Below are 20,524 nucleotides of genomic sequence, written 5' to 3'. Positions count from 1 at the left end.
CATTTCATCTTCTCAACAACCTGGTCTCATTCCATCCCATCGGTTACTTTCTAATACGAGCGAGTACCAACGACCTAGCTGCAGATGGTTCCACGACGAATTAGTGATTTTCACTGTGCCAGGATCCATTTGTCGATCCGATCAGGAGAGCGGGGACTACCTCCCCACTGCGAACAGCGACATGATGCTGATGATGATCTGTTTTGTGTCTATCATTTAATGTCCCCTCACTCTCCAAATGGATCATGGATCCCTTGCTCCTTGCTCCTTCCCTCATTCGTTCCTTCTGACTCTGTCTCTTTCTCTTGTCCCCCTTTTTCGATCCTGTTTTGGACCACGAGCGGACGCACAGTGGTGGATCGTCGATGTATCAACCTAATGGCTTCCATAAATGAAGTAATTGTGCCACACAGACACGCATCCAGCCAACCCAACCAACAAAAATTAGGCACATTGGCAAGTCATGGCATTGGCGGGCCCTAACCTTTCAGGAGGTGCAGATCTGGTTCTAAACACAATCATGCGTTCACCTCGCTTCAAACTACGTACTCACTCTCAAACACACAACTGTTGACTCCACCTTTCTGAGGAAAAAAAAAGTTTTTCATTGTGTTCAAGACTACTCGGCCACCGAGTTAAAGGCCACCCACTCTCTCGAAGACATACTTGCATTGCATGGTTATGAGCTTTGGAGGATGAATGGGTAATGCGTCTGCGTATTTTTTCCCTCGAAAGAAGCCAGTTTGTGCTCGAAATGAGAGCTAGCCATAGGTTTGCTGTAAGTTATCCTGGCGAAATATTTGGGAACAACTGTGGCACGTCCATTCCTCACCAGACTGCGTTCCCTGGAGTCTTTCCAAGGGACGAAGGCGGCGAGGACGTGGATAAAGAAGACGAAGAGGCGGAGGACGAGGAGGAGGAGGCGAAGGAGGCCATGATGGATGAAATGGAATAAATCTCTGGGCACTCCTACACCAGACAATCACTGAAAAGACAGATGATGGTGTCATTTGGACCGAAGAAGAAGGAAATGGTTTCCTCCTTGCCCAACAACCGTTTGATATCCAGGAAGAAGAGTGAGAGAAAAAGAAAAAAAGAAGAAAGAAAGAAAGAGAGGAAGAGGGAGAGAGATAGGGAAGAAAAGTGATGGAAAGCAAGCGGGTTTGTTGGTATGAATCGGAATGGCCACATGCGTTAGTTCCCTCTCGATGAAGGGGGGAGGAAAGCCTTGTTTACCACCCGCAATAACTCACAAGGATCTCGATGGAAATGGGGATTTGATGAAAGGTTTGGAATTCTTGATCAATCCTCGTTGAGGGAGCCATTCAGGGCACGTGAGGAAACACGACTCGACACGCTGGTCCAAGCGGGAAGACTCGATTCTTTGGATGGAAGTTTACGTTATTTCTAGAATTGGTAATCAAATATGCTAATCGAGGCGGCTTGGGAACAAGAGAAGCTCCTAAATGTTCCTAAAAGCTTTGGAGAGTGAACTTCGCGGGGCTTCAACCAAAGAGTTTCATTGCACCGGATCACTAACTAACTTGAAATGGCGTTGGCACACAAAGCGAGAACTTTGAATCTTGCATTTGAGTATTAGAGCTTTCTCGGGCAATCATGGGCTGGTCAAGGAACCTTCGACGATCAAGAGGAGAGAATGAATGAATGAATCAAGCTGAGCGAGCCTGGTCTTGGATTGCCAAAAGGATTGAAGGGAGAGACTCTGGAAATTGTCGTCTAAACGAATGTGTACATCATCATGAATGAGAAGCCCATCCTCCTCAACTGGCGGATGGCGATTGGGCGATGAATAAATATGCTGGCTGGCGCTTGTGTACAGGCCAAAGTTGCCCACTGTTTGGGAGTCCATATCTCCATCCCACTATGTGATAATGCAATCAAAGCCGAGTGCAGAGTTGTGTTGCTTACGGGTGACTGATTTCCCTTTCTCGCCGTCGATGGGACACTCGGCAAGAATCTGGAAATTGGAACTGGAACTAGCAGGCTTCACGTACAGTTGTATTTACTGTTCCACTTGGGACAAACCTGGCGTGATTCCATTTCTCCCCCCCCCCCCCACTAAACAAGTGAGTCTATAAACACATACACACAGACACTCCTATACTGGAATTACTGCGTCATACCCTATACAACGCTCCTCGCTGTGTGCCCTCCTTTCTAACCAAAATCTGATTTCCCAAGATTTTCCTTTCTCGCGCAAGCGGCACCAAGTGGAAACCTAGGAATTAGGACCAGAGATTAGCGGCAAGTACAGACATGGATTTGGTGCATGATTCTGGCTCCCGCACCTCGAAGTTTAAGGGCCCGCTTGGGATCGTACAGGGGCACTGGAAAATCGTTTTACTTCCGAACTGTGATGATGTGGCCGAGGCGATAAAAGGTTCATGCGTTTGAAGGACCAGATCCCTAGTTGAGACCGAAATTGTCAAGTGTGCATGGCTTGGAAGGTTTAAGACGTCCATTTAGTTCCCTGTACAAGCCGATGATACTTGTGAGCACCCTTGTACCATGCGCACAAGGAACAGTCTCAGAAGGTCCAGAGAAACCATTCCACACGTGACATCGGGTTTTTAGGTCTGCAAATTGGCCTAGCCCAGAAATTAGATAAAACTGGTTTCTAAACCTCTTCGAATATTCTATTCTTCCACTGGTAAGGAAATTGCCTCGCCATCCTACCTTAGAGGGATATAATATACATGCATAAGTTAGCTCTCGTGCGTGTGGGTGTGTATGTGGGTGGATGGATGTGGAGGAGAAAGGAGAGTGGAGACACAGACAGAGAGGGAGAGGGAGATGGAAGATGGAAGAAGGGAGAGGAGGGCATAAAGAAGAGTCTGTGATAGGCGGGTAGCGAAAGAAAGATGCCACAGTTGGCAAGGTCCCATGCTTCGTAATCGGCGATGGTTCCAAGCTGCCCCTCTCCACTCTCTCATGCTGAGAGATAGTTCCCTTTTTTGAGGGGCCCCAAACTGGGTGCTAGAAATCCAATCTCATTTATGAGGGGGAGGATACAAGTCGTAAAGTGAAAAAATGAGATCCCGGGACCCATTATCTCCTCTCCGTGGGTCTTTTTTTCTTTCGTTCCTCCACTTGGTGAGTCCGTCAGTCCGTCCGTCTGCCCGTCCATCCGTTGGTCCGTCCGATCGTCCATCTATCCATCCGGTGGTGGTCCATCGAAAGAGGCATCAACGGCTCGTCTCATCGTGGGTTCCTTTTCATATGACGACAAAATGATGGAGACGGAATTGCATGGACTCAGGGGAAAAAGGCCAGGATTCTTCACTACAGCATCTCTTAGATCGTTTTTCTCCATTTCTCTCTAGCTGTATGTGTGTCCCTCAAAGCGATAGTGAGGAGAGAGGGAAAGGCCAAGAAATGTGATATTGAAGCATTACAGTTAATGCTTTTTGGGGTTCTCCTTGCACATTGCCCCCCCTCTCCTCTTTCTACCAACAATATCCCCAAAAGACGATGGGACATACGGAAAAGAGACAGAGGCCAAACTTCATTCTGGCACCCGTGCTTTGTCTGAAAATCCAATGATGTTGATGATGTTTGGCCTCAGCCTCCACTGAGACGATGAAGAGCGTATTCGGATTGCTTGGTAGGCACACATGGAAGACGAACAGCGTTCCAGCATGATTTGTGGGATTTGTTAGATTATGCCTAATCCCCAGGCAGATCAAAGGGATAAATACCGCTCCTTCCCAAGATGTGTCGACCATGTCGAGTGTGTTTGGGCCTTCCTAAATCCCAAAGACTGCTGATTACGTTCCATACAGGCTGTACAAACCAAAAAAGCAATTCCTCAAGTCCATGTTTAAAGAACGATGTAATACCATTTTGACATTTTGATTGAGGTTCGGGCGTTTTGAGACGAGGACGATGTACGTCATACAAGGCTTCTACCAAAGTGCCATATTGGGAATCTCTCGATTTTCCCTCATCGTTCTTTGGCTAGTCTTTCATTTGTAGAAGTCCAAACTTAAGTTGGCAGTTAAATGTGAACATGTAAAGACATAATTAGATCAGTCTGTATGTTTATTTTGTCCCCAAGTCTACAAAAGAAGAGGAATGTTGAGACAGAAGTTCATCATCGCTTGGACTGTGCACTACGTATTCGGAGAATAAGTTCCTTAATGATTCCATCGATACAAATGGAACACTCCTCTGCCCAAAAGTGGACGATCGAAGGCCATCAAGACAATCTGTCATTGGGATGAAAGGGCCAACCAAGAGGCACTGTTCGTACCACCGACTCTCACTGAGTCACAATGAGGCACAAGCGGTCTTTGGGGAGTAACGATCCTTCCAATACCCCCCCCCCTTTTTTTCTCTCTCTTTCTCTCCTCACTGATGGTGCAGTTGGGTGGTTGGATGGTTGGACCACTTTCTACTCCGACTCCCATTCGTTCTAAGTTCTAAGACGACTGTGGATTAATGCATGATCGAGTTCGAGAGAATAGGAATGGATGGAGGAAAGATCATTTTGGCATGTGGATCGAAGACGCTTTGATATTGTGTTCATCGGATATTCTGGCATCTGAGTGTGGGGCTAGAGTTCCAATCATTGGAACAATCTCGATTTTTTTCCCTTCTTCTTGCGCCAAGTCCTGCCTGGTTTTCCATATTTACAACATAACGTAACAGGCATCATAAGTCGTGGACGTTTTGCCTTGCCGAGCTTCTTCTTCTCCTCTTCAATGTGGCTTATGGCCCTGAGAAGCCTTTGAAGTTCTTTGGGGATTTTGTCCAAAAAAAGATATCTTCAGATGTAACAAATTGCATTTACCCTCGTTTTCTCTCTTTTCTTTTTCTTCTACGTTTGTTGGACCTCTTTCTATGTGGCCTATGGTCAATTTCTTTCTTTCTTTCTCTTTCTTTCTAATCCCTTGTTGCAAGAATTACTTTGTACCTTCCATTGTACAAATCCATGGAGAACCTGGTCCAAAAAGCCATCTGAAAGTTTGGAGAGGAAATTCGCCATAATTCTATGATTTCCCCAAGTTAATGGCCTTTGATCCCAGCTCCTTCTGGGTGTTCAGAAGATAACTAGAGACCCAGATTGCTAGTAATGGCTTTTGAGGTGGTATTTGGGTTGGAAGACTTTGTTCTTTGTACTCAACTTCTTCATTCAAGGCAATCAAGCTGCCCCTAAGTTCACCGTCTTTGACAGGATGACGGCGAACGACTGGTTATTCCAAGGGGTCTTGCTCTGACGGGTTGAACAAGAAGTTATTAAAAAAGAAGCTAAGATCGTGCCAACACTTTTCAAGCCTTCTGGCACTCATCCACTTAAAATTCATTAAGTCGTGCTTATCTTTTGACTTGCGGAGCTAGAAGCGGAGGTAGACGCGAGCTAAGCTGGGGAAGATTGGGAACGGGTGAACTTGGAACATCCATCCAAATGTTTGAAAGTCCTAGTGACATGAATGGTGGTTGAGTGCCCTAGCGAGGCTTGTTGTTCTTCTTCGAGAACAATTTGATTAGTAGAGAGCATTAGCCAGAGGTGAGTGGGGCTTGTCATGAAAGTTCCAGATGTCTGTTATTATGCTCTAGAAGCGCGACCGGCAGGCAGGCAGGCAGGCTAGCTTGCCTCCACGCTAGCAAGCCAGAAGATCTTCAATATTTTGTAATGGGCCCGTGAAGAGTTGTTCTCTTGTTCTCCTTGTTCTCCTTGAGAAAGAGAGAGAGAGAAAGAGAAGAGTTGTTCCAACTATGACATCTCCGTCTTGTTCTACGCCAGGGATAAAAGAAAGAGGAAAAGAGACAGAAAGAAGGACAGGATTGTAGTCTTTGTCAGAGTGCATGTCACTTACGTGGCCTCTTCTTTCTCCTGGGCCTTGTCTTCATAGACAGATCTCCATCGAACTAGAGAAAGGCCCAAAGATTGGTCCAAACCTGATAAGAATGGGTAGGAACGAGACTCAGTGGAACAAATGACCTCGTTTTCGATCGGAATGGCGGGGGATGCTCCATATCAATACCAGTGAGGAGATGCAGAATTTAATGGTGGCGTCCATTGTTTGAAACTTCCAGACCTTGAAGGTGAGCGAATCAAAATGTCCTCGGGCAAAGAAAAGTTGACGATATACAGTAGTACGTATAACAAAGTACAAAGCGCATACCAGTCTATGTAGTGGTAGTGTTGAAGATCTACGTAGAACTCTGAAGATTTCTCGGAGTCGTCCATTGTCTTGGTATGGCTGTCACTTGAAATTTATATTCTGAAAAGTCAGCAGAATGTCTTTGGCTAAGCCTTGCGTAGCTGCTCTAACCATCTATTTGCTCTAGTGGTCCCTGCTATTCCTCTTCTGCTCCACGTGCGTGAGTCTCTTCTAACTCCTCCAAAATCCTCAACCCAGAATAATGGGCTCGTTTTTATCCCTCCTTTGGACACCTTTTCGGGCATTTCGGGAGGGAACACACTCGTGGAACACTTTTCAAGCCAAGGGGAGACAGACTTCAGGGGACGAGGAACTTGCACATGACCACAACCATCCATCTTGCGGGTGTTGTCCGATGAAAAAATACTATTCGAATGTTACATGCATGCATGGTGCGTACCTACAAACAAACACGCCCCTATTTTGTTCTCTCGAGGTGTCTCTGTTAGCCCTCTAACATTCACTCACGTGGACATTGATCCCCAAGATTGAATTGGAAATCTCGCTTCTTCTTTTGTGTGCTTTTGTGATAGGCCACATTTTTGCCTTGCTTGCTTGTTCAAAGAGGCTGAAAACTGACAATTCTGAAGAAAAAAAGTTCAGAAAAAAAGACTGTAGATGAAAGGGAAGAATGAGCGGAGAGAAAGGGCATCCAAGTAGTGTGTGTCGCTTGCTATGTAAGGTACCACTACTCCACACTACTAATACAGTAGCAGACACAGTAGTAGGTAGCTCTCAGTTCTCTAGAGGTTTTCAACGCTACTCTTTAGTTCATCTCCCGTTTGAAGAGGAGAAGGAAATGGGGAAAATTTCCTTTGATAAAAAAAGTGCGTCAGTTGTGTATACTATCTTGAATATAAACGCGGCTTATGCATGAGTTGGGTCCTTGATTTGGTCCCAAGTTGAAGGTAGCTTTCCTGCCTCTTCTTCTTCTTCTTTTTCTTCTTCTGCCTCTTCCTCTTCTTTCTCTCATTCCTTCTCCGTTGGTTCGTTGGTTCGTCCCTTCATCCACTCTAAATATTCAACAAGTAGCATCCTTCTGTGGAGCTCTGGAGGCAAGTTTGAAATAGTGGATGGTGCGTAGGAGGAAGAAAGGCCAGAAGGCTTTGCATATTACATTGTAATATCTGAGACAAGGCCCTTTTGGATTTTCGAGCACTATTGGATTGAATCCGAGTACGTGGGCGTTTGTAAGTGATGTATTCTCCCTTCGCACGCCCACGAACTTTTCTTCGGAAATTGACTTGAACTTTGCGGTTAATCCTGGCGAATCAATTAATCCGTTCCTTTCTCAGCTTTGCCAAGTTTTATTGTAGACTTGTGCCAACAATATCGCCTTCGATTCCATTGCACATCAAACGAGGTGCATTCCATTCAAGAGCCCCTTCAAAATTGATGCCATGGAATTCTTAACGAAGTGGCAATCATTGTTTCCCCGTTGGTTTCCGTCAAAATCCGACTTAGCATCGAATCAATAGCCATGAGAAATTCATCATAGTTCCCTACAGAGCTAAAAGGCTCTCGAGGCGATTCGTCCAGCCAATTGGAACATGTGGGATCATTCACAATACCGATCTTAAATTTCCCTGCTTTAGTGTTTGACATAATTACTGCCACACAGTGACCCATTCGCTAAGGTGTCAAAGGATGTAGGTTCAGTAGGAAATTGGAACTCGAGTGGATCTTGCACTCGTGGTGGGTTCCAAGGCGAGAAATGCATCTCGATTTTCGATTTGAATATCCTTCCATTTCCTGTGTGCTCTAGTTCTCAAGGATAGCTGTGCCTATGGTCGTCTCCAACCTGAAATGAGACACGGCAACAGCCCCTAGATGACATTTGAGCCTATAAATTCAAAAAGTTTGCCTACTCTCTGAAGCAAAAAGAACAGGAAGATAATTTCTGGTTCTCTTGCTCGGGGGCGAGCTACTAGAATTTCAGCTATTACATTATGGTCCTCTGTAACAATTTTGCTCACCAACGGATTGGGCACTGAACTTACTAGCTCCAATTGTCTGTCCGTAAAAATCCTAACTTAGCAATTTTCGAGATGGAATATTCGATATGCAAGGTATCTTACCAATGTCGACCAATTCCGATCACACTCAAGTTAAAGCAATCCCGTCGAATTGGGTTTTCTTAGACAATTTCCATTGCCGTTTTTAGCCCCCAAAACATTGTTCCCATCGGGAGAAAACGAGAGTTGCTTGGAGAAGACGAAGAAAAGTTGCAAATTTGTTGGCCAATGTTCCCTGGGTTGTCTACTAATTGGATTATATGAAGGGTGGAGCTGCAACAAGTCCCACATCCAATTGGGGGTGGAACAAGCTGGATTAATGTTCACCTCAAGTCTTGCCGAAACTCCGTAGGGAACAAGGAGTGAGGTGGACGACTCCTTGTTGTGACTCTGCATTGGAGATGATTGTGTTTAGAGGTCTCTATGAAGGGAAGGGCTCGACCTGTGTGTTAACCATTCCAAAAATCGTACTTGCTGTTGTCGTACATGTTAGGACAAAGTCTCGCATTAGATTGGAGTCAGTACTACGTTGGTTCGAATGTATCTGTCTAGCAATACTTGGACCATGATATTCACAAGTGCCAAAAAGAGCTTTGGACTGGACTAGATTTAGCTCTCTAGCCTGAAAGAATGTGCCAGCTGCAATTTAACTTAATACTTTGCCCTCTACTAGCAACGAGCCCACGCCGCAAATTTTGCACACGACTTGACTTTTTGCATCCCTTTTCACGCCCAGCTAAGCGCCACACGCGTTCCAAGAATATAAATGCCTAGTTTCAGCGATGGCTCAGTTTGCTACGGTCATGAACGGGAATTGATCTAGGTCATTGGTAGTTCGGGAGTGGCTGACTGACTGAGCGACTGAGTGAGCTGTGGCTTTAAGCTCTACAGGTCTGCTTTTATCTTGTTCGTCTACTTCTTTTTTGCTTTCTCCACTCTTTCGCCTTCCTAAATTGGAAGTTGCCTTTGGGAGCAATTTTCCCCCACTTTTCCACATCTTCGCTCGTAAGGTTCGTCTTGATCCTGACTGAAATGAGATTGCATCATAATTGTGGGAGCCACCAACTAACGAAGGAACCAAGCAAGGAACGAAGGAACGCTAGTGGCAAGCTGCCTCTCGACTCCTGGTCTTTGAAGAAAAGACAGAGAATTACTTTTTCCTTTATTGGCCTGCTCCTATAACGTCCTCGGAGGTCTTCTTGAGGTCTGGGTTCAGCGCCAAGAATGAAGCTAGAGGAACCAAAAGACAAGGGAGAGAGAAAACCAACCAACGAAGGAATGAACGGGAGCTGCTGAGACTACGGAATCAACGTTATATACTCCTACTGTAGTGAAAGGGGGAGGGTGGGTGTTAGGACGGATGGGTGAGGGGTTCTTCCATTGCCAAGAAGGTTGGAGGTTGGAACGTGGAAATGAATGTGAAGTAGAGAGGAAATCCCCTCTACCTTAGACAGCTCCTCCATGTCAAAAGAATCCACGTTATGGGCCAGCTAAGCTCTGTTTCACAATAGGATTGCACGCTTTCTCTAAAGATTCGTCCCAACTTTAATCCCCCTTCCCCTCCCATTAGAGCAAGTAGAACTACTCTGTTCATTCCAAGACCTTATTTTTACCTGTCGGCAAGGTGTTATTCCTCGGGGAAAATTTGTTTTCCTGGGGTCAAGGCAATTTGGCTTTATCCATCTAATATCAAATTGGCTTCAATTCCAGCCAACAACATTTGAGGGCAAACATGCTTCAATTCGATTTCAAGTACTCGTTGAGCATTTTTCATTCTGCTCAGAAGAATTGTTATGCTCTTTGCATTCAATGACGTGTTCGTTATTTGAAATGTCATCCACTTTGAAAACGAGTAGAACGTCGTATTTCATTCATTGAGAAGTTTCCTCTCCCAATGGAACCAGACCTTGTGAAAGGGTAAGAAATGGAGCAATAAACCGAGGACCATTTTGCTTGTATGCTTTTTTATGCACGTTTGAATACAACATGGAAGAGAGAGTTCTGCCACAAGGTCTATTTCATCATCGTGTTTCTTCTCTTCACCTCCCTATTGAGCCATATTCCATCTGGGACCCAAAGTGCTGCTGGTTTGATCCTATCCGAGCCCATGTCCTTCTGGTTGTGGTTCGTCTGCTTCCATTCTATAGGCAATGCATCTTTTTGCCCGGATTGCTTTGAATGTTCCCGTGTTTCTGGCGGAGAGCCTGGGAATAACTGGTTTTTCCGGTGGGCATGAAGCACCTCATTTTGGCACAAGACCGCATCTTTGAATGGGAGGAAAGAGAATTTTTGATGAGTCTGGCCTTCTTGACGTTAAACACACAAGAGGTACAAACGGAGCTGCAATCCGCGAAGTTCGTTCCTGTGGCCGGAGAATGAGTCGATAGTGAGAATCCCAGAAACGACCGAATTAACACACGACTAATGTATGAAGTGTTCTCCTCTCAATGAGTGATCCTCGCCGCACAGAGAACAACTTCAATACATAATGGGCATCCTAAATGGGGCTCTCAGTCAGCGCTTTCCTCGGATCTCTCTCCCCATGTATCCCCTAATTAATTGGCAACTCTTATGGGCAGACTCTTCTCAACTTGAAGGCTCGTTTCTTTCTATCTGTCTATCTATCTATTTAGCTGTCCTTCTACGCTCCACGTTCCACGTTCCACGGCGCCCCGTGCCTGACTCATTTGCAACAGACGAGTAGTGTGTGTAGTGGTAGATTCCAGTGGAAGAGGACCAAGTCGTCCCGTGGGTGGTTCGTCTCGCTGAAAGTGAATCCTGCTGCCCTGGTTCACTTAAGAGAATGAATGCCGACGGTAATGATGCCTCTCTCCATAAAAACAAGGAGGATTTGGAGGATTAATGAGTAATGCCGCGTCCTTAAATGAGCCTCATTTTCCCCTCAGAGAGCCTCTCATGTTGAAGTCATGCAACTTGGAGGAGGAGGAGGAGGAAGACGAAGAGGAGGAGTAGACAACCGCTGTACAACGGACGAGCAATGGGCTGCTTAACTCTCAACTCCCAACTTCCAACCAACCAACCAACCAACTGTGCTACACAAAACAATGCTCTTCTTTGCAACAACAGCAACTCGACTCTCGAAAAAAAAGGAACTCGGTGAATAACTCAGTCCAGATATAGGATCCCGTAGTGAGAAAAGTGGAGGCGAGCCAAAGTGTGGAGAAAGCTTCAAAAGTAATTATTTTCTCTCGTCTTGCTCCGTCTTTCTCATCTCCTCCTCCTCCTCCTCCTCCTCATTCGGCTCATCCAACACATTTTGCCATTGCACGAGATCATCATTCTTGAAATATTAAACCTTCAAACAGAACTGGAACTCTTTCTCCAAGGCAAATCAGAGCTTCTCAATGTTCGTAGATTGGTCCCTCGCTCTCAGGGAAAACGATTGGTTGGAGTGCTGCGGCGAGGAAAAAGGGATCTGGAAAGCGCTCTAATCCGAACAATTACGAGGCTTTCAGCTGGTGAGTGTGCCTTTAGCCTGTTTGTTGAAAGCGTGATGACTTTCACAAATGTGGTATTTAAATCGAGTCCAATCTGAGATGGCCGGAAGTCGGTGGAGCTCCATGTGCCCAATGCCAAAACCGGTAGGAGCGCTATGGTAGCTTTGGTGTTTGGTAAATTGCCGGGCTTATGAGTTTCTCCTTGACCCATTATGGAACCTCATCTGTCCAATGTTTGCCGAGGTGCTTGTCCAGTGTTGGGTTAGTAAATTGTGCTCACTTTATCTTGTTCCCCCCTTTGAGCCAAACATTTGACGATAACACGAAGCTCAAGGGGTAGCATAGTCGTAGGAGACAGTACTACAATAAAGTCCACTAGGTTAGCTCACATGTCGCCTGAGTCTATATCCAAAAACTGACTTGTTCCTTCCAGTGCCGATCTTATCAGAGGGATTCTCCCCCAACGAATGAGCACTGACAAAAACACGATTGAGAACGTCTGCATTCCTTCACTGTAATGCTTCAGGACCGTTAGCATTTGGACCAATATATCTTACGCTTCATGGTCGGGGCTACCATTTGCTCGTGTACATGGACTCCCGAACCTAGTTGGTCGACAGCGTCTCGAACATCATCTACTTTGTTCCGTACTGCAGTGGTTGAGCTCACTCGGGCAGTGGGACCATTCACTATCGGTGCCCTCCGGGAATGTTTGTCTAACATGATGATATTGCTGTCAGCTTTAATGCCTCCAAGAAAAGAGATTTTGAGTTGTCCACTCCAACACGGTGGATAAGAGGAAACCAACAGAGAAGAACCATCCTCCTCCTCCTCCTCCCTGTCCTTTTCTTAGGCATCTTCAGTTCCTCTGGCATGCATCAATCCCAGAGTAGTTGAAGAGCACGGCATGGAGGAGGCCTACTTTGAGGTGGTTGGTGCTTCACCGCCTAAGGCCTGGTACTACATAAACTACGTCGGCGACTTGATTCAAATAATTCCTTTAAGCCATGGATCCTTTCGGCCCCTCCGGGAAGAGTACGTACTAAAGTACAAAAGCGCTTGCCTGATAGAAGATTGCACCTCATTTACATCGGATTTGGGCGCTGATCTGATGGTAATCTGACTGAGGAATGGTTTCACTCGTGTTCCAATTCAAAAAACACTCGTATCATCCGCTATTATTTCATGCTCGGCACAGACTCCCATTTTGAGCTTGGTTCCCTCGCCTGAAACGTGTACGGAATCTCTTATCGAGTCTTCTTCCCTAAGAACGTGGTGGCGGTACTGAAAATGGTTGTGGTAGTGAACTGATGGTGGAACAAGGGATGGGAATAAGAAGGTGGATCCCTCTGATGCAGCTAGGGCCACGTTGATCTAGTACCTAAAGTGGTGGATGCATGCTGAGTGGAAAGAGGCTTCTTCTACAGACTTTGTACGTACCCATACGAGCACTAGCCCACTACTATCACTACTTTTCTTGCGGAGAGACCTGAGTCTGCTGAATAAATGTACGTACACGTTGCGCAGGGTGAGAGGAGGAGGTGGAGAGGGTTTGCTCCAGCATTAAACAGTTCCTTGTTGTTCTGGATGTGGGATGTTGGTCCAATATTCCAATGTCAAAAGAGCCTCGGGACTGGTTCTCAAGTTCCTTGGGTTTTTCGCTTAACCGCAGAGAGAAAACGAGGACCTCCATGGTGCTTCTGTATGTATAGTATGCCTCCAGCGTGCGCTTCGTAGGTAGGAGTACCTACGTAGTAGCAGTATTATACGATATACCCCACGATGTACATACTAGTAGTCCAATGCAGGGCTCTCTGAAGAGGTATGCTAACAGGAAAATGAATTATTTCCTAGAGGTGACAGGCGAGAGGGAGAGGAAACTTGATGGGGTGCGGCATGGAACATGTGGCATGAACCTGAAAAAAGCGGCGAGGCCATAAAGAACTCTCAAAATGTGAAGACCACAAGAGACCCTGGAATTGCTTTCATATGTTGTACGCATTTTTCATATTGTTTCTTGGGGTTACCCCGAGCCCGTATATTGGGCACAAATTGTAAGGGTTAGTTCCCTGGTTCCTAACAATATGCACGTCAATGCACATTGTTATGGATTCCATGGTATTTATCATATTTGTGCCCTGACGAGGGATTGCAATCTGAATAACAACAAATATTTGAAATGACTATGTTAAGAAGGTTCTCACTTCTCACCGAGAAAAAGTATGGCTCCCAAAGGATCAATCATCGAACAATGGGAATATAATATGCTCCTTCTCATGATTTTAACAACTTACTTGGAGTTACCTCACCCGTTTGAAACCCACGATATTTTTGTCTCCATTGCGAGCAATCCAGTCAATTACAGAACGCGGCTCAAGCAATGGACCAGTCAGTCTTATGAACTACTAATCTTTGCTCAAACAGACGGGTGAGAATCTTTTTCTTCCAATGACATTTAGCTTCCTTCTCCAAACTCGTCGTCTCACATTCTCATACTAGAGCACACACACATTCAGAGCTAAGAAAAGAAAAGATGATGGCAAACAGTCCATTTCGGTCATTTCTCACATTTCTCATTTCGTGGCCAAGTCCTTCTTCCATTGGGAGAGAGAGAGAGAGGAGAAGAGAGGGGTCATACTTCGAATATGGGATCATAAAGGCTTCAAAATCCCCTCGCCAACCTCTTTTTGGCTCAAACCAGGAAATCTGTTCAGAAATCCTTTCCCAGCTCAAGTTGGCCCACGCGGAAGTGGGGGATGACAACACGGAGAAAGAGAGAATGGGCAAGCAAGCAAGCCAGAAAGAAAGAAAGAGAGCTCACTCCACGCCTTTTTTCTTCGTCTTCCTACTTGGACCTGAGTTTGAGCAACCAACCAACCATCCCACGAACCACATTGGCGAACACAAGAGTGACCTCGGTCAAAGAAATCCGATCATGAGTGTGGACACACATTTCACATACTAAGCTTGCCTTAAGTCCAAATAGGAACGTTTTAGCAACGGGGAACGAAATTGTGTCTCCACTTCAGGCCAAAAAATAATACTAAAAAGTGCGTTTGATTCAAAAACTGAAGTACGCTCGTGCGTTTTAAATTAAGCGAGGCACTTTTCTCATCGCGCATTGGGAAAAAATGCATTCAAATTCAGTACTTGCTTGTAAAAAAAAAGCGCAGTTCAGGGCTTACTCACTCCGAGTCAGGATCTCTGACGTATTAGCATGGCTGGCTGCCAAAAAAGAGTTCTTGATTAGATGGTCCAATTACCTCTATGCCGAGGCTCTTTTCCATCTTATCTGTAATCTCATAATGTCGTACTATTGTGAGGCAGTCAAGTTGAATGAGCGGGTCTGCTTTTTTGGAACACGAAATATGCTCGAGTAGGAACCAAGGAGAAGACGGAGGAGTTCGTTCCATGACTGAATGTCGCCGGTTCCAATGAGGGGTTCGTTGCCAAATATGCATGAATGCGGGAAAGGAACAATCAGCACTCTGTTCCATAAATATCATTGCACCAAACCCTCAATTGGACTGGAAGTATCTTGTCTGTGAGCATTACTTGCTTCATACACACTAGTACCATCGACTGAAGAAGGGAAAAGGGAAAGAAATGGTGGTGCCCTCAATGGAAGCTTTTCCTTTATTGGCATGTTCCCTTGTGTAGACAAGAACATATTGATATATAGATATGCTCTCGAGTAAACCCCTTGAGCAATCGATAATTGCTGTTCTTATCCTTCCACATAGAGCTCTTCTGCATTGGTTGTCTCCCTCCATACAATTCTCTCTCTTTGTATAATTGTCAGTTTGAGTAACAAAATTGATTTCGCATTGCACACAAGACGGTTGTTTTTGGTTGTGGCGAAAGAGAAGAGAACCCAGACTGACATCAAATCGTAAACAAAACTGCAAACCGTTCGCAAGCACCAACCACCACGTGGGTTTCGTTGTCGTTGTTGTTGAACCATTGTCATGTCATGTCAAGAATCAAGTTGAAATCCCAGCCAGGACTTCTGGTTCCCTAATAATAAAGTTCGGAGTTTGGAGACGTTCAGATTGGTCGTATCCAATTCTCCTTCTTTCCTCATAACCCTGGAACGCTTAAAGGGCATGGATATTCGAACCTTCATGGACCTTTAGGCAATCCCCGGGATTACAATCAGGCTCTAGAGTTGGTTGATATGGGCTAAAAAATGCCGCGACGGAGAGCCGAAATTCCTTGAAATAGTTCAGTCGTTACAATGAATACGCGGCTTCCAAGAACATATCCAGTTTGTATGAGGATGACGAGACAGGGAGGGAAGAGTGTCAAAAGCTCGACGACACGGAAATGTGCGCCTTCCTCTGCTTCTTGTATTTCTTCTCCTCCATCCTCCACCCTTCAAGGTCCATTTCTTGGCTGTCCAGCTGTTGCGCTTATTGAAGTTGAAGTTGGCTGGTTGGTTGGTTGGCTGCCTGGTAGTAAATGGAGGAAGGGACGCACATGTTGTTCCACTCTTGTACTCTCTTGTGTACCCCATGGAGATCCCGGTTGCATGTCCTTGGGAATGGTTCCTCGGTCCTTTTTTTGGGTGGGGGAGGTGGATTGAAATTCTATTAACTTTTCTGCATCACGCCTTCCTTACCAAAGAGAAGTCATCGTGCCTTCTCATGCTTGGAATTAGAGTTTATTTTCCAAATTCAAAGTATGTGCACGCACTATGCAACCAGTTGGCCGCGCTGGATGCCACTGAACGGTGGCTGAAGAGGAGAGGAAGTTGGAGCCATTGAAAGTGTTGCCAGATGTCAAGTAATGAATTGACCACAAGTTGCATTTCAACAGCCTCCTCAGTCCCCACGAGGTGGCCTTGCTGCAGGGTTATATTGCACTTCTGTTCTGGTGGCATTCACCAAAGTGCGAGAACCAAAGAAGGCTTCGACGAGAACGAACGGAACGGATGGAGTAGTGTGCATTGTACTGAACGTACGAGAACTGCGTTGAGCGGTTGCGGCTTAGCAAATTTGGCCCTGAGTTACATAAGTTTTTTTCACTGGAATTGCACTTACTTAGTGGTTTCCTTCTATCTTTATTGAAACATACCCCACTTGCTCTCCTTCTCCCTCAAAATATCACCCTCATTTGGAGGCTGATTGGAAAATATGGACATGTACATGTATTTACTTGAAGGGCTCGGGTAATAATAGCAAGACTGGACCCAAAAAGCTAAACCTTGGCAAAGAAAAAGCAATCTCGTTTATCGAGGGTGAGCCGAGAGGCCAAGAAGTCTTCCACTTTGTCTTGCGCCTTCATGCAAGGAGCCAATCTTAATGAGATCTGAGGGTGTCTACTTTTGGGACTTTGAGCTGAGCTTTATTCCGAAGAGCCCCAGTCCCTTTTTCTTCTACACAATTTCCTTTTTCCATTCTGCAGGCGGGACTTTCCAACGCAAGAAATAGCACCACCCAGTCGCCAGCTGAAAAGACCCTTCCTTTCCTGGAAAGGCTGCGAAGCTCGAGTTGAGGCCTTCTTACGAACTCGTACCTCTTCCATTCTCTTGAACAACCACATTCTCCCCTTTACCACGTGTGTTGCTAAATCCTACGCTCACTAAGCAAAATATTCCTCGAGCTTAACTATGTAGATCTTCGATTGCAATACCATCCTGGTCTGGACCAGGTTATGAACCCGCACAACCTGGGCTAGAGGATGAGTTGTGAATGTTTGAAGAATATCTTCTAGTCCATTATCAAACCTTGGGTTTGCCTGCTGGTTGACTGCCATGCAATTTGCTCTTGGTTTGCACCATTAAACAAGCTCTTTTTGGCAGTTTCGATCCAATCCTGAGGACCAACAATTGTTGATGAGGTTATTCCTCTCCCTCTTGTCTCAAAATAAGTCGCAAACATGTCCGGTTCTCAGTTCACTATAATGCCATAAAATCGGGATATTCAGCTGGCCCTTCCGGTATTGCGATTGCCTGGCAGGGCTTTCATTCATCAATAATGAGGATGATCCTGGGAGAATTCACTTTGCAAGAGATGCATTTTTTACTTGGCTTCACGTTTCGTAAAGTTCGAGGCGAAAAGAAAAGTTCCTGCCATACATTTCTCAATGTTGTTGGAAAAAGAGAAACTTTTTAATCCAATCGAAGTCACGGATATTCTCTGAAAACTCGTCCTCAAATTGAAGTTGGGTGTGCTTTGAGTTCGTGTTCTTGAACTTCGGGTTGAGAAAAAAGCCACCCTTTGCCATGATTGATGCTAATAAAAGTGGCGCAATGCAGACCTACTGAGACATGTTTGTGAAGTCAAGATCTGAGGGAAATTTTGCAGCGCTGGGAACGAGAACGAACACGTGTGTATTTGTGTTCGAGTAACCTCCGCGTTTTTACTGCAACAGTATGGGCCAAATCTGCTCCTGCCTGCGGAATGAATATTAAAGTGGAACCCCGGGAGTTCCACAATTCCTCTTCCCGGAATTTAAGAACATGACAGCTTATAATGTCTTCAAACCAAGTTTCAAGCAAACTTTGTGCATACGCACACCTGAATGCATGCCTGGCGTCTTGTCTTAAGCCGTGAGCCATTGTGGGAACATTCGACGGCACACCATCCACGCCTGAGTTTTCAGTCCGGGTCAAACTTTAAATTGACGACCCAACCAACGACTTGGAAACATAATTTCAAACCAACTCGTCATCGCGGTCTTTGGACGTTGGCTCCCAAGCAAGCTTTAAATTGTATGCCATGTGGTGTACCAGCAGCCACATCAGGCACATGGGGTCCTTTGATTGTGAGCTTATCAACAATTACGACATGGCACGCAAAGTGGTGTGTCACTGGGCAATTCCGCTTTATGGATACATCCGTTGCCAGCACACTTTGGTCTAGGTTGGCCTTATTCATAGGGTGGGGCCTCTGTTGAATGTCAATGGGTTAGTTGGAGAGAGAGAGAGAGAGACGGAGTAAGAGAGAGCGGCTGGTACGTATTGGGTAGCCTGATTGGATGTGTGCCCGAAAGTAAAATTCATTCATTGAGCTTTCAATGGCGTGGTGTGATGACATTTTCAATTAAGTTCAGACATGCCCGAGTACATACGAACGTTCTGCTGGTGTGTCAGAGGCATTCAACCAAAGGATAATTGGAGACTGCTCATTCATCTTTTCTTCCCTCTTCCCTTGTTTCAGGTCAGCAACTTCTGATTCATTCATTACCACAACAACCTGATCCCACTTGCCAGACCAGCTTGCCTTCCCATGTATTGGGTCTTCCACCTCCCTTGGCCAGGGTCCGGACCAAAGAGGAAACGGACGCGGCCCATGACCTCCTTGAGCTGTCCCGATCCTTACCACGACGCGGGACTCAACCCCCCGTGACCATTAATTCCACCTACCCACCCACACCTCCCACACCGGATGCACCCCCTCCTATGGGTTTGGGCAATGGGTGTGTGGGATCCGACAACAAGTTCACAACCCTGATCTACATCACGCCTCAACCTCAATGCTCGCCAATCACGGAGTTCCCCTTGACCCCCCCCTCGGAATCGAATCCCTCGCCGGCTCCACCCGAATTGGCACCCTCACAATTGGTCATCGCGGATGGCCGAGCCAAGAAGAACAAGGAGGGTAAAGAGCGGTCCAAGTATACTTGTTCGGAGTGTGGCAAGAATTACGCCACGAGTTCAAATCTGTCCCGCCATAAGCAGACTCACCGGAGTCTGGACTCGGGTAATGCGAAGAAATGTCCGGTATGTGGGAAGATGTACGTGTCCATGCCTGCCCTTTCAATGCACATTCTCACTCACAACCTGAATCACAAGTGCCACGTTTGCGGGAAGGCTTTTTCAAGGCCCTGGTTGCTCCAAGGCCACCTCCGATCCCACACCGGACAGAAGCCGTACTCTTGTACTGTGTGTCGAAAGAGCTTTGCCGACCGATCCAATCTGAGAGCTCACATGCAGACCCATTCTCCTTCAAAGAACTTCCAATGTTCGCGCTGTCATAAGACATTTGCCCTCAAGTCCTACCTGAACAAGCATTACGAGTCGTCATGCGTGAAATCTGCCTCATCGATATCCTCACCCACCTCGTCAGTGGAATCTCGAGCCACTCCTTCACCCCATCGAACCAACTCTTATATGAATGTGATGGTGGCGTGAACGACCTCTCCATTTCGAGGAGGCCAGGTACTACTGCTACCACCACCACCCACACCAACACCACCATCACCACTACGCACTACTTCTATCGGTCGGTATAGCCAGGAGTCATCATCCGTCAAAGGAGATATTTCTGAAATTTGCTTCAAGTCTTTCCGTCAGCTTGGATATAAATCATCGTCAAACCAAACTGAAGCCCTCACCAGCTGCTCGCCCTAAAAGGGACTTGGTTCCTGTTGAGGAGGTGGTTGGAAATCCGACAACAACCTCCGTGACGAGAGTCAAGGACATGGGAGACGCACGTTGCTGCTCGAATGGTTGGTGGTTGAAGGCGACGAAGACGACGAGGACGGCATTGAGGACGATATTGAGGAAGAAGCCAAATAATACTCTCGGAGAGCCAACGAGAGTAGACACAAAAAGGCAACCACGACATGCTTTCCGGCGGCTTTTGCTTCTCACTTCTCGTTTTTCGCTTTCTACCGATTCGTTTTCCTCCTCTTCACCTCGTTCAACGACAGCAGCCACGAAAAGGACTTCTTCCTTCCACGGGCACTGTATTCCAGTTCTCCAAGTTTTGCAATTAGTGTGTAGAGCCAGGCATGATTTGATTGATAGTTCTATTGATCCCGGGACGAGCGACAACCCTGCCGTACAACGAAGTGCATAATATACGGAGCCAGCCACTAGGTTGGATGGAGGCAATGACTGGGGGGGGGGAGGGGG

At 46.1% G+C, this 20,524-nt stretch overlaps 1 protein-coding gene across 1 annotated transcript in view; it reads left to right on the top strand.

The window, feature by feature from the left end:
- Nucleotides 1–20,514, top strand: part of LOC131884451 (zinc finger protein 362-like) — a 30,397-nt gene extending 9,883 nt beyond the window's left edge. The window contains exon 2 of the mRNA XM_059232235.1: nt 18,825–20,514. Coding sequence (XP_059088218.1) covers nt 18,825–19,798 — 974 coding nt within the window. The 3' untranslated portion in view covers nt 19,799–20,514. The remainder of the gene's footprint in view (nt 1–18,824) is intronic.
- Nucleotides 20,515–20,524: the final 10 nt, after the last annotated feature.

Source organism: Tigriopus californicus, chromosome 8 (assembly GCF_007210705.1).
Source record: "Tigriopus californicus strain San Diego chromosome 8, Tcal_SD_v2.1, whole genome shotgun sequence".
Taxonomy (NCBI): domain Eukaryota; kingdom Metazoa; phylum Arthropoda; class Copepoda; order Harpacticoida; family Harpacticidae; genus Tigriopus; species Tigriopus californicus.
This window is presented reverse-complemented; position numbering and strand designations above follow the sequence as displayed.